This window comes from Schistocerca piceifrons, chromosome 4, assembly GCF_021461385.2.
Source record: "Schistocerca piceifrons isolate TAMUIC-IGC-003096 chromosome 4, iqSchPice1.1, whole genome shotgun sequence".
Taxonomy (NCBI): Eukaryota; Metazoa; Arthropoda; class Insecta; order Orthoptera; family Acrididae; genus Schistocerca; species Schistocerca piceifrons.
The window spans coordinates 217592605-217605266 of NC_060141.1; the positions used below are offsets into that span (position 1 = coordinate 217592605).

General features: G+C 45.0%; 1 protein-coding gene across 1 annotated transcript in view; it reads left to right on the forward strand.

Moving 5' to 3' along the window:
- The window catches only part of LOC124795739, a 97022-nt gene extending 85889 nt beyond the window's left edge, over positions 1–11133 (forward strand). Inside the window, exon 5 of the mRNA XM_047259822.1 lies at positions 10633–11133. Coding sequence (XP_047115778.1) covers positions 10633–11133 — 501 coding nt within the window. The remainder of the gene's footprint in view (positions 1–10632) is intronic.
- Positions 11134–12662: the final 1529 nt, after the last annotated feature.

The following is a 12662-nucleotide window of genomic DNA, read 5'->3' on the forward strand; positions in this document are numbered from 1 at the left end:
ATTGTATCACTAAGAAAATTTCCGTGGCAAAAGTATTTCAGTATTTTGATTACTAGACCACTATATGATACATAGTCAAACTCCTTTCGGAAATCTAAGTGCTATTTGCAAGACAAAGTGTTTGATCAAGGCAGGCTGAAAGGGTGCCAATTGGTTTGAAAAGTAATTCTTTCCTCCATGAACGTCATTATATTCGAGCTTGTAATATGCTCTATAATTCTGCGACGTGTACGTTAGTGAAAATGGTCTGTAATTCATTGCATCCGTTCAATAACCGTGTCTGTAAACAAGACCACTCCTGTTTCCTGTTAATGCAGAGGAGGGAATGCGAAGAAGGAATCACTGTAGAGTATGAATTGTGGTTTCCAAACCGACCAAAATCATCTCATTCGATAATTATGTCGGTTAACGCTCGAAATCACCGGTATTCTACCCAAACTTCATGTCGACCACATCCGATTATCATTCATTAATTTCTCTTCGCCCCTTTTCCCTTCGCAATATCCAGAGACACGTCGCCGCTATTAGCTCACGCCCCCATTTGTAGAAATTTTATCCTTCCGCACCTCTTTGTCAGACGTCGTGCGCAGAGATCCGAGAGGAGAGACGTAGAAGACATGCTGAACCTTGGAAGAGTGCCTAGGGACTTGTTATAGGTGCTATAGATTTAAATTAACAGCAAACTGTCATTTCCAACTAGAAATGCCGAATGACTCTACTTTTTTTATTTCAAATTACCTGTCGGAACTAATAATATCCTCCCAATAAATTCCAGTTGTTACGTGCCCCATATCTCAGTTCCAGCTTCCTGTGATACGGCTGAAAATAATACGAATAGAGCTCTCCAAAAGACTAGGCTATATACCATCCTGCCTTATTGACTGGTTTGTAGATGCAAAGAGTGTCTCTTAGAAGTTCGGCCGTTAATGGCGAGCAGCATATTTAAAACCACTGGGTACGTCAAGTAGGAAGCTCGCAGTTTTGTTCCAATACTTGCATAAAGTTCGCTCATACGAATCAGCAGGTCGCCTATCAAAGCTGAAACTTCATTGTTTTCACTATTTGAACAATCTCCCATAAGAAAGGGTGACAGCTTCCCTTGTTTCAGTGGCAGCAATCTTGCGGAAAGCGACTACCGAATCGTTCGAAACCAGAAGATGAACACAGAGGTCCCAACGTCCTCGAGGAATGGCAATCACAGCACTAGCAGAAACGTTCAAAATGGTTTATCCACTGTGGCTTCCGCTTCATGCATCACGACAAGGAATTTCAAGAGTCATCGCTGTTAATAATGTGAAGGCTAATGAGCTTTTTCGTTGACTGCGGAAGTCAGTTAGAAATGCTGTTGTGTACTTATGTTCCACTACGTCGCCAAAGGCGACATCGCAGTGAGAAAGATATACTGTTATTCAGTTTCGTTTGCGAATCTTCACACTGAAGAATTATTACCATTCGATACACAGACTGAGCAAGGTATAAATTTTATTTTTCTTTTACCTGAAAATTTCATTTCCATAAATCACCTCTTTATCATGACAACCGTAGTATTTAACAGTAAAATTTGGCCAAGGTACTTCTCGTTAGATGTCTAGCCACGTATAACTTCTTTCGATTTAACAAGAAGTTACTTGACGATAGTGGCTAAGGTAGTTCAGCAAAAGATGCCTGTGAATATTACGATGAAATATATTGCAATCTCATTGGTACTCAATACGCTTTGAATGTCGGCTCTAACGTTTATGGGTGTTTAGGGGGCCCACAGATGAGGTGTTAGCTTATAGTTTACGCCAATCGGAAAATTATTAACTTCAACAAATCTCGATACAGCGATGGATCTGTTTTTTATTTATTTTTTATTTGTGGTAAGCTTCTGTGGGACCAAACTGCTGAGGTCGTCGGTCCCTAGACTTACACACTACGTAATTTAACTTCAACTAACTTACGGTAAGGACAACACACACATCAATACCCGAGGGAGTACTCGAACCTCCGACGGGGGAACCACGCGAACCGTGACGAGACGCCAACGACCGCGCGGCTACCCCGCGTGCCACGCATCTTAACAACGTCAGTTGACAGCGATAGTTCTTTGAACTAAACAGTTTGTCAAAATTTATTACATTTATTGTATTCCCGAAACGCAACTGCACACTGCTGGTCAAACATGTTGTCGGGATTTCTACGAATTTTCAGTACATAGTTATCACACTCCCGCTTCACAGCTAATAATCAGGTTTCCAACTTCCTTAAATCGAAAACCGCACGTGACCGAATGATTTTGAGTTTAGCGATTGTCGGGTATTTTCTGTCCAGTGACTGTCGAAAATTTTCTGAGTCTAGCCTGAACCAGAATTCTGCCAAGTTCCACCTTCTAGCAGAATTTCACTAACTGCGCGGTGGTTAAACACCGTACTTCTTACAAATACTGTACCGTTACAGGCTAGTAAGAGGCTCACAGTGACACTCGCTGGCATTTGACGTCTGTATTAGCAATGACTGACCCCAGAAAGCTCTTTAGCTGACTATTCATAAATACGATGACTGTGTTTCCAAGCTATTGAAATCACATTTTGTGTTGCCGTTTGAAAGGTTTCCGTTTACAAATGAACTACGAGAATATGTGCCTTCCCAGCGAGCGTCTTGCTGTATTGATAATAAAGTTTCGCCGTCCGGTATGGACGAGCGGTTCTAGGCGCTTCAGTCTGGAACGGGGCGACTGCTACGGTCGCAGGTTCGAATCCTGTCCTCGGGCATGGATGTGTTTGATGTCCTTAGGTTGGTTAGGCTTAAGTAGTTCTAAGTTCTAGGGGACTGATGACCTCAGATGTTAAGTCCCATAGTGCTCAGAGCCATCTGAACCACTTTGAATAAATTTTCTGCAATTAATACTTCTCCCACAATATTTTAAATACTAAAATTGGTCACGGAGCAGAAACAGTGACCCAATATAGCGTTTACGCCACCGTTGCCGGTGTTATGTCTGCAGTTCTAGGCTGTAGATACGAGGTACATATTTATGCTGCTAAGACAGAGACATTCAGGTATCCAAAGACGACCAGGACAAATAAACCACTTGTACAAGTAATATAGATTACCTACCGTCTTGTGCTAAAAATTGTAAATTTGTGGCAAGCTCTATGGCACCAAACTGCAGAGGTCATTGGTCCCTAGGCCTACACACTACTTAATCTAATTTAAACTAACTTACGCTAAGGACAACACACATATCCATGCCCAAGGGAGGACTCGAACCTCAAACGCGGGCCGTCTTCTGCGTCTGTAATAAAACTCCTATGTAGACCACGCGCGTTTCGCTTTATTTCAAAGCATCTTCAATGGTCGCTACAACAATTTGCGCTTCCTTAAAAAGTTATTTACCAAGATTGTAAACAGGTCTCATGTTTTACGTAACTACTCTTAAACAGTATCAAATTACAATTATTACTTAAGAATTTTGGCTTTCTACTATTCTTCCTCGCACAATTTCTTGGTTTTTGGAACTCTAAACTTTACTGACACTGGATACATTTATGTTTTGGCGTTGTGTGGATGCACTTACATCTCGTGTAGTTCATTTCTATGTTGCGAGATATCAACTTCTTCTGTTGGACTTACAGTGTCTCGTCTCACTGAATATTGTCCTAGGTCCTGACATATTGCTTCTAGTAAGTGAGATTGTGACGCAATCGTTAATGGCACTCTTCCAAGGTTCAGCATGACTTCTACGTCTCTTCCCTCAGATCTCTGCGCAAGCCGACTACCAAAGAGGAGCAGAAGGATACAATTTCTACAAATGGCGGCGTGAGCTAAATGCGGTGACCTCTCTCTGGATATTACGAATGGAAAAAGGGCGAAGAGAAATTAATGAACGTCAATCGGATGTGGTCGAAATGGTTCAAATGGTTCAAATGGCTCTGAGCACTATGGGACTCAACATCTTAGGTCATAAGTCCCCTAGAACTTAGAACTACTTAAACCTAACTAACCTAAGGACATCACACACACCCATGCCCGAGGCAGGATTCGAACCTGCGACCGTAGCAGCCTCGCGGTTCCGGACTGCAGCGCCAGAACCGCACGGCCACCGTGGCCGGCGTGGTCGAAATACGGTTTGTGTAGAATATCGGTGAATTCGAGCATTAACCGAGGTAATTATCGAATGAGATGATTTTAGTCGGTTTGCAAATCACAGTTCATACTCTACAGTGATTCCTCCATCGCTTTCCCTCCTCTGCGTTAATACGAATTACAAGAAACTGCTTCCGTTTGTACTGGAAATTCAGAGCACGCTGGGGCCTAGTTGCGTTTGCCGCTTGAAGGTAAAACACTGAGATTCTATACTCCTCCACTGACCTGAGATCTATTAAGATGTCCTTGTCCCAGTCCAGATGTAGTGCTCAAGTCGCGAGCTCTTGAGGTGAAGCTAAGGATCTCAGTTCTATTAAATGATCTGGTAAGTTCCAAATTTGGATTGCCGATAGCTTTTCATTATTTACAAAGCACGAAGCAGATGGAGCTATAGACTGCTAATAAGACGGCTTGCTTGTTTACATCTACTAAGTCGCACGATTCACAGTTCTTGTTAGAATCAGCCACAACTCAACTACATGAAGTATCTTACAAAACATGTGTTTACAGAAATGAAGTACAGTTTTACTAATCTGCTTTGCGCGCAGAAGTGCGATATTTCAATTCAATCTTACAGGACGCACAACCAAGATCTTAAACAGCGCGGCATGCAACGCGAGCCACACCATTCATCCCCTTGTGGCAGACTGATTAGACAGCCCTAATTACTTCGCTTCGTAGCGTACTTTTGGTGGGAGCTGAAGATAAACGAAATGCTTCGTCTGAATATTGTTATTCTAATGCTAATAAAAAAATTTGTAAGTGTGCGATACGAAACAATTGAATTATAAGAGCTATTTAGAATTTATTCAGCACAGTAGACAATTGAATGTGAATTATACTTCATCAAATATTAATAAATCAATCTTAGAGGTTGGCGTGGTGGCTCGAATGTCGTTAGGCAATCAGACTATCCCCCTACTAAAGTGGCGCAATTTCTCAGAGAATTAGTACTCATTGTATCATTTGTTGTCTGCCTCTCGCACCACTTGCTACGTCATACCTCAGCTGCTACAATATCCACCAAACTATGGAATGAGTCTTGGGATGGAATATTAGCTTTCCAAAGACAGACGTGTCACAGCACACTGCGGTGAAAAGACAATAGTAATATGATAGCGAAACGCATATATACAGATGGCGGTAGTATCGCACACATAGCGCCAGTGCATTGGCGGAGCTGCCAGTTGTACTCAGGTGATTCACTTGAAAAGGATTTCGACGAGATTGTAGCCGCACAACGGGAAATGACAAAGTTTGAATACGGAATGATAGTTGAAACTAGATGCCTGGGACACAATTCCAAATATCGTTAGGGAATTCAATATTCCGCGATATATAGTATCAAGAGCGTGCCAAGAATACCAAATTTCTAGCACTACCTCTCATCGCCGACAACGCAGTGGCCGGTGGCCTCCACTTAACGTCCGCAGCTCGTGGTCGTGCGGTAGCGTTCTCGCTTCCCGCGCCCTGGTTCCCGGGTTCGATTCCCGGCGGGGTCAGGGATTTTCTCTGCCTCGTGATGACTGGGTGTTGTGTGATGTCCTTAGGTTAGTTAGGTTTAAGTAGTTCTAAGTTCTAGGTGACTGATGACCATGGATGTTAAGTCCCATAGTGCTCAGAGCCAATTGAACCAATTGAACCTCCACTTAACGACCGAGAGAAGCATCATTTGCGTAGAGCTGTCAGTGCTGACAGACAAGTAGTACTGCGTCAAATAATCACTAAAATCAATGCGGGGAGAACGACGAACGTATCCGTTGGGACAGTGCGGCGAAAGTTGGCGTTAATGGAAGATGGCAGCAGACGACCGACTGGGAGTGCCTTTACTAACAGCAAGACATCGCCTGTAGCGCCTCTCCTGGGCCAGTCATCATAACGGTTGGATCCTTGTCGAGTGGAAAACCGTGGCCTGATGAGGTAAATCCCGATACGAACAGGTGATGATAGATTTCGAGTGTGGCGGAGATCCCGTGAAGCCATGGACAGAAGTTGTCAACGAGGTACTGTGCAAGCTAGTGGCGGTTACATTATGGTGAGAAGTGTGTTTACATGGAATGGACTGGTCCCTCTGGTCTAACTGATTGGTTATTAATGGGAAATTATTATGTTCGGATTTTCAGCCACTCATTGAACATCATGTTCGGAAATGACGATGGAAATTTTATGGATGACAATGTCGGTTGTGACAGGACCACAGTTGATCGCGATTGAATTGAAGAACGTTCTGGACAATCAGAGCAAGTGATTTGGCCACGCATATCGTCAGACCTGAATCCAATCGAATATTTATGCGAAATAAGCGAGAGGCAACTCTTTCGCAACTATGGACCGCTATGCAGCCTGCATGGCTGTATATTTCTCCAGGGGACATCCAACGACTTGTAGAGTCCATGAGACGTCGAGATGCTGCACTATGCCGTGCAAACGAATGTCCGACACGATATTAGGAGGTATCCCATAACTTTTGTACGTCATTGTATGTAGCGCCAAATACAGGTCTTACTTATTGGCAGACCACGATATTATTGCACCCGTGAGTGGGGGCGCTTCGGTCGGCTTATCGGGGTTGCGGAGGGAAGGAAAGCCGGCCGGGGTGGCCGAGCAGTTCTAGGCGCTACAGTCTGTAACCACGAGACCGCTACGGTCGCAGGTTCGAATCCTGCCTCGGGCATGGATGTGTGTGATGTCTTTAGGTTTGTTAGGTTTAAGTAGTTCTAAGTTCTAGGGGACTGATGACCTCAGAAGTTAAGTCCCATAGTGCTCAGAGCCATTTGAACCATTTTTGAGGGAAGGAAGGACGGTACAACAACAGTTACTTAACGAAAACTGCACTAACCTTAATGATAAGTTATGAGGTGAATACTCTATCACACAATGTTGGAAAGCTGTGTTAGTCCTCTTATTTTCTCATCTGAAACGAGCTCTTGTTCCATCAAGAATTTTCCGATGTTTTCTTTCCCCTTGAAAATATAAAGAGCTTTCTCATCGTGGTAATTTGCTTCTGCTTTATCGAAGTCTTCTAGAGAAACTTCTTTTTCAGAACGCCTTTGTTGTCTAGGCGTTTTAATTTCTTCCGCAGTTTCATCCGCTTTTTATAAGTTTTTTTTAAAACGAATTTTGCTTTTCTTACTAACTTCCCTACCATTTTATCCCCACACAAGATTGCTTTCAGTATAGATATCATTACCCGATTCTGCCTTTTATCTTTCTGGCAAATTGTTCTATTATTTAATATAAACTCCTTTTCACCGGAATGTGTCAATTTCCGCGACATCTTCCTCTTTTTTCCACTATCACGGATATTGAAGATCACAGATAACACCGCTTTGCAGTATAGACGATATTGTTGAAGGAAACATTGAATACAACTGATCTGGTCCGCAGCTCGTGGTCGTGCGGTAGCGTTCTCGCTTCCCGCGCCCTGGTTCCCGGGTTCGATTCCCGGCGGGGTCAGGCATTTTCTCTGCCTCGTGATGACTGGGTGTTGTGTGCTGTCCTTAGGTTAGTGAGGTTTAAGGAGTTCTAAGTTCTAGGGGACTGATGAACATAGATGTTAAGTCCCATAGTGCTCAGAGCCATTTGAACAACTGAACTGGAAGCATTGATGCGTTTCGCTTCGATGCCGCTGTAGTTATTTACTTTAATGTCACCGCTTGATTTCGATACTGGCCACGGATGGCCAAGGGCAATAATACAGTGGTTGGTTAGAAGCAGAGTAGACAGCGGCTGGAGCGCGTGGAGTGGGACTGACAAGGGGAGGTCGCCAACTGTGAAATTCAGATACGATTCATACTGCGAATAATAAAAGCTCATGGCCAGAGGTGTAATGTGGCAAAGCACCAAGATGCACTTCTCAGCCGTTGTCGAGAAAATCGACAGTTAAAATAAACCGTTGCGGTGAAATGACCTCTACGGTTAATAATTTTATACAGCGTCGTGGCGCAGCGGTAAGCGCTCGGGTTTGTATTCGGAAGGTCCCCGGATCGAATCTCGCGCCATGCAACATTTTTTTTTTATTATTAGTTTTTCGTAATTCAAACATATATATAACTATTATTGAATTGCTTATGCATTTTGGTGAAGGCGGATCGCTCTCCAATTGTACCGCCTCCATTTTTCCGTTTGTTTAACAGGGTGTACCAAAGCTCTCACGTCCGCACTGATTTTCGACGATGTTATAAGTTGCGCTAGGGACCGCATCTACCTTCTTTCGAAGTTAGCAGGCAACTACGCTTTTATGCGGCGGCTCGTTTGGGCCCATTCAACATCTGTCCTTCAAGTGTAACGAGCGAGTAACGGAGCTTATATTTCATACCTGCCACAGCAAATTTGTGTTCCTGGGGTTTCTATTCTAACTCGAACGTTTGACTTACACTATACGTATTCGTTTCGGAATACTGATTGTGTGTGTGTGTGTGTGTGTGTATAGACACATTTGAATAACAAAAAACAAATACTAAAAAAAAAAAAAATTGCATGGCGCGAGATTCGATCCGGCGACCTTCGGATTACGAACCCGAGCGCTTACCTCTGCACCACGACGCTGTCAATAATCATTAATCGTTGAGAGTATTTCATTACAACGGTTTATTTTAACTGTCGATTTTCTCGACAACGGCTGAGAAGTGCATCTTGGTGCTTTGCCACATTACACCTCTGGCAATGAGCTTTTATCATGTGCAGTATGAATTGAATCTGAATTTCACAATTGGCGGCCTCCCCTTGTGAGTCAGAGTGCACAATTACGTTGCCGCAAAGTAAAGTGAGGTGAAGTCATGGGATACCTCTTAATATCATGTCGGACGACTTTTCTCTCGGCGCAGTGCAGCAGCTCACCATGGCATGGACTCAACAAGTCGTTGGAAGCCCCAGCAGAAGTATTCAGCTATGCTGCCTCTATAACCGTTCATAGCTGCGAAATTGGTTTCGGTGCAGGATGGTGTGCACGAATTAACCTGTCGATTAAGTCCCATGAATGTGCAACTGTACTCATGTCGGGCGATCTGGGTGGCCAAATCATTCGCTCGATTTGTCCAGAATATTCTTCAAGCCAATCGAAAGCAATTGCGGCGCGGTGACTTGTTTGGGAATATGAAGTACACTAATAGATGCAAATGGTTTCCAAGTAGCCGGATACAACCATTTCCAGTCAATAATCGGTTCAGTTGGATTAGAAGATCCAGTCCATTACACGTATACACAGCCCCCATCGTTACGGAGCCACCAACAGCTTGCACATTGCCTTGTTGACAACTTGTCTCAATGGCTTCGTGTGGTCTGCGCCACACTCGAGTCCTACCATCAGCTCTTACTAACTGACATTGGGACTTACCTGACCAAGCCACGGTCTTCCAGTAGACTAGAATCCAACCGATATGGTGACGAACACAGGAGAGGCGCTGCAGGTGATGTCGTTCTGTCAGTAAAGGCACTCGTGATCAGTCGTCTGCTGCCGTACCGTATTAAAGCCAAATTTTGCTGCACTGCCCTAGCAGATATGTTCGTCGTACGCTCCACATTGTTTTCTGCGATTACTTCACTCAGTGTTGCTTGTCTGTTAGCACTGACTTCATGAACGCTTCTGCCCTCCGTCTTTAAATGGAGGTCATCAGCCAAGCATTGCGTCGTCTGTAGTGTGTAGTAATCAATAATTGAAGAAGTCTTAATCGCATTTATTATTATTATTATACCGCCAGCCGGTTTCAACCCGACGTAGGGGTCATCTTCTGGGCGTTTACACCATTGGTCGACTGCTAGTGGTATAAACGCCCAGAAGATGACCCCTACATCTGTTTGAAACCGGCTGGCGGTATAATAATAATAATAAATGCGATTAAGACTGTTCTTGAATTATTGATTAATCATACTAATCGCTGCTTCTCTCCAAAACCATGTTGTCAAAAAATCTGTGAGTAGTAATGCCTGAAGGTCCGCATTCTTGGCACACTCTTCACATTGTAGATATCGGAATATTGAATTACCTAACGATTTCCGAAATTGAATGTCCTATGTGTTTAGCTCCGACTACCATTCCCCGTTGAAAGTCTGTTAATACCCTACGTGCTGCCATAAACGCGTTGAAAACGTTTTCACATGAATCATCTGAGTGCAAATGACAACTCCACCAACGCATTGCCCTTATATACCTTGTGAACGCAATAGTACCACCATCTGTATATATGCAATCGCTATCCCACTACTTTTACCATCCCAGCACATGCTCCGCGCCTCTCTGCACATAATGCATCACGTACTCTTCTTCTTACTTGCACACTACTGCGCTAAAAGTCAAAGCTTTTGTGGCCCGGCATTCGAGACAACTAATCCAGCGTTTACTCCAATGTACTCATGTCTACTATAACCAGCGTTGTCACAGCATTTTTTCTTATATTTTCTCGGAATATCTTTTCAGCAAGGACTTCATATACGTGGCACTCAAGCCAAGAAGCCGCGGCCGAAGGACACAAACAAGCTGACGGCGGTGTCACTCGCTTGCTGCAGGTGGTGCTGATGCTGGGCACCGTGGTGGCGGCGTTCTTCGTGTGCCTGCTGCCGTTCCGCGCCTTCACCGTCTGGATCATCGCCGCTCCGCCGGAGACGGTGGTCTCTATCGGCTACGAGAACCACTACGGGCTGCTGTGCCTGTGCCGCGTGATGCACTACCTCAACTCGGCGGTGAACCCCATCCTGTACAACCTGATGTCGTCCAAGTTCCGCGACGGCTTCTCGCGGCTGTGCTGCCGCTGCGGCTGTGCCGGTGGTCCGCTGGGCCGGCGAGGCACCGGCCTGTCCTCCAGCGCGACCGCCACCACTGTACGCTCCTCGGCGGGTGACTCGCTCTGGAGGCGGCCGGGCCGCGCCTCCTCCAGCTCCAGCCGCAGCCGCAGCCGCAGGGCCGAGCGCCGCCTGCTGCACCACATCGCCAGGGAGTGCTCCGTCTCCGTCCACAACGGCGTCTGCGCCGTCAAGGCCGGCCGCGCCAAGGACGTCTCTTACCTGTGACTGCCGCTGCCGGCTGCCTCGCCCCAGGCGCTGCTCCCTTCCCAGCGGCCCAAGGGATAGACCGCAGTCGAGGTGTCTGCCATGCAAAGAATGCATCCTTGTATATTGGGGACACCGCAACTCCAACGGTTATTTTGTTCTCGGAACACTAAGCGTTTTTGCACTGCCAAAGGTGTCTCCCGCCCAAAGACGGTCTTTCAACTTGAGGGAGACACATGGAGTTGACCAGTGTCAACCCATCTGCAGCTCATTGCCTGTGCCAATTCTTGTCAATTTCCTAGAAACCTCATCCACTTCATGAGCCTCCTTGTATGTTGGGGATGCCGCAACTACTGTCTGCGTCACTCCGACAACTCTTTTCTTCTAGGACCATTAAGCCTTACTATGATGCCAAAAGCGTCTCCCATCCAAAGACAGTTTTATTACTCGAGGGAGACACATGGAGTTGACCAGTGCCACCCAATCTCAGATCACTGTCTGTGTGAATTCCAGTCAATGCCCTGAGAGAGCCTCAACCAATGCGTAAACTTCCCACCCCTCATTTTCTGCACCCATACTTCGTGAATCTCTGTGAAGACTGTGGCAGAGGGCTTTTTTTATTATCGTACCGTGTACCAAGCTTTGTTCCCGTTCGTTACACAAATCGAGGGCGGGAAGAAATACTGACTGTTTAACGCTTCTTTGCGAGCTTTTTCTTCTCTGTGATATTCATAGGTTTCCCTGCTTATCGGCGTTTCTATGATATTTCGGGAGAAGCGCCGGATGTCGGAATCTTGCTACCACGACATTGAGGCCCATATTCCTCTGACCGAGTTCAGCATGCGCTAGTTCTGTTTACCTGCTTTGGACTGCCGTAACAGACATGACGCGTTAATGGTCTAATAACTTTTAGCATTGTTCTTGATAATGGCATAAAAGCCAAAATCTAGATACTACAGAAGATGTACTAATACACAGTCAAATGGCGGTTTATTCTTTCAAAAAGTATTGCGTGTTTATGGCTCAACACCATCAAACTCTTCAGAAGACTCTGTTAGGGATTGGCATCAGGCACTTGTTCCGAAATTTCGAGGATTAGTATAATTTCCCTAATTTTGTCTTCGTGATCTCTACAGGAACACATACGGAGGGGACTAGAGAGTTTTCATAGTTTACCCTCCGATAGACGCCCCTTGAAGTTTCCTAAGCAGATGGCCACGAGATAAAAGTCGTTCTTCTTCGAGTATCTGCCAGTTATGATTTTCCAACGTCACTGTTACACTCCCTCGCTAGTCAAATAAGCCTGTCACCATTCGCGCCGCTCTACTTTATACGCATGTAGTGTCCCCCACCTAACCTTGATTCCGTGCACCTCAGTAGTACTAAATCATGCGTCGTACAGCTGTTTGCGTGCAGTCTATTTGGTAGAAAAACAGCTGTTTCAGAGTCAGTGGTAGCCTGCCATCTGTCTTGCCTTCAGCTGATGGTGTATATTCGACCCACTTCCTATTTCTATAAATATGTTAATCGTTAATATTTGTACAGCATGA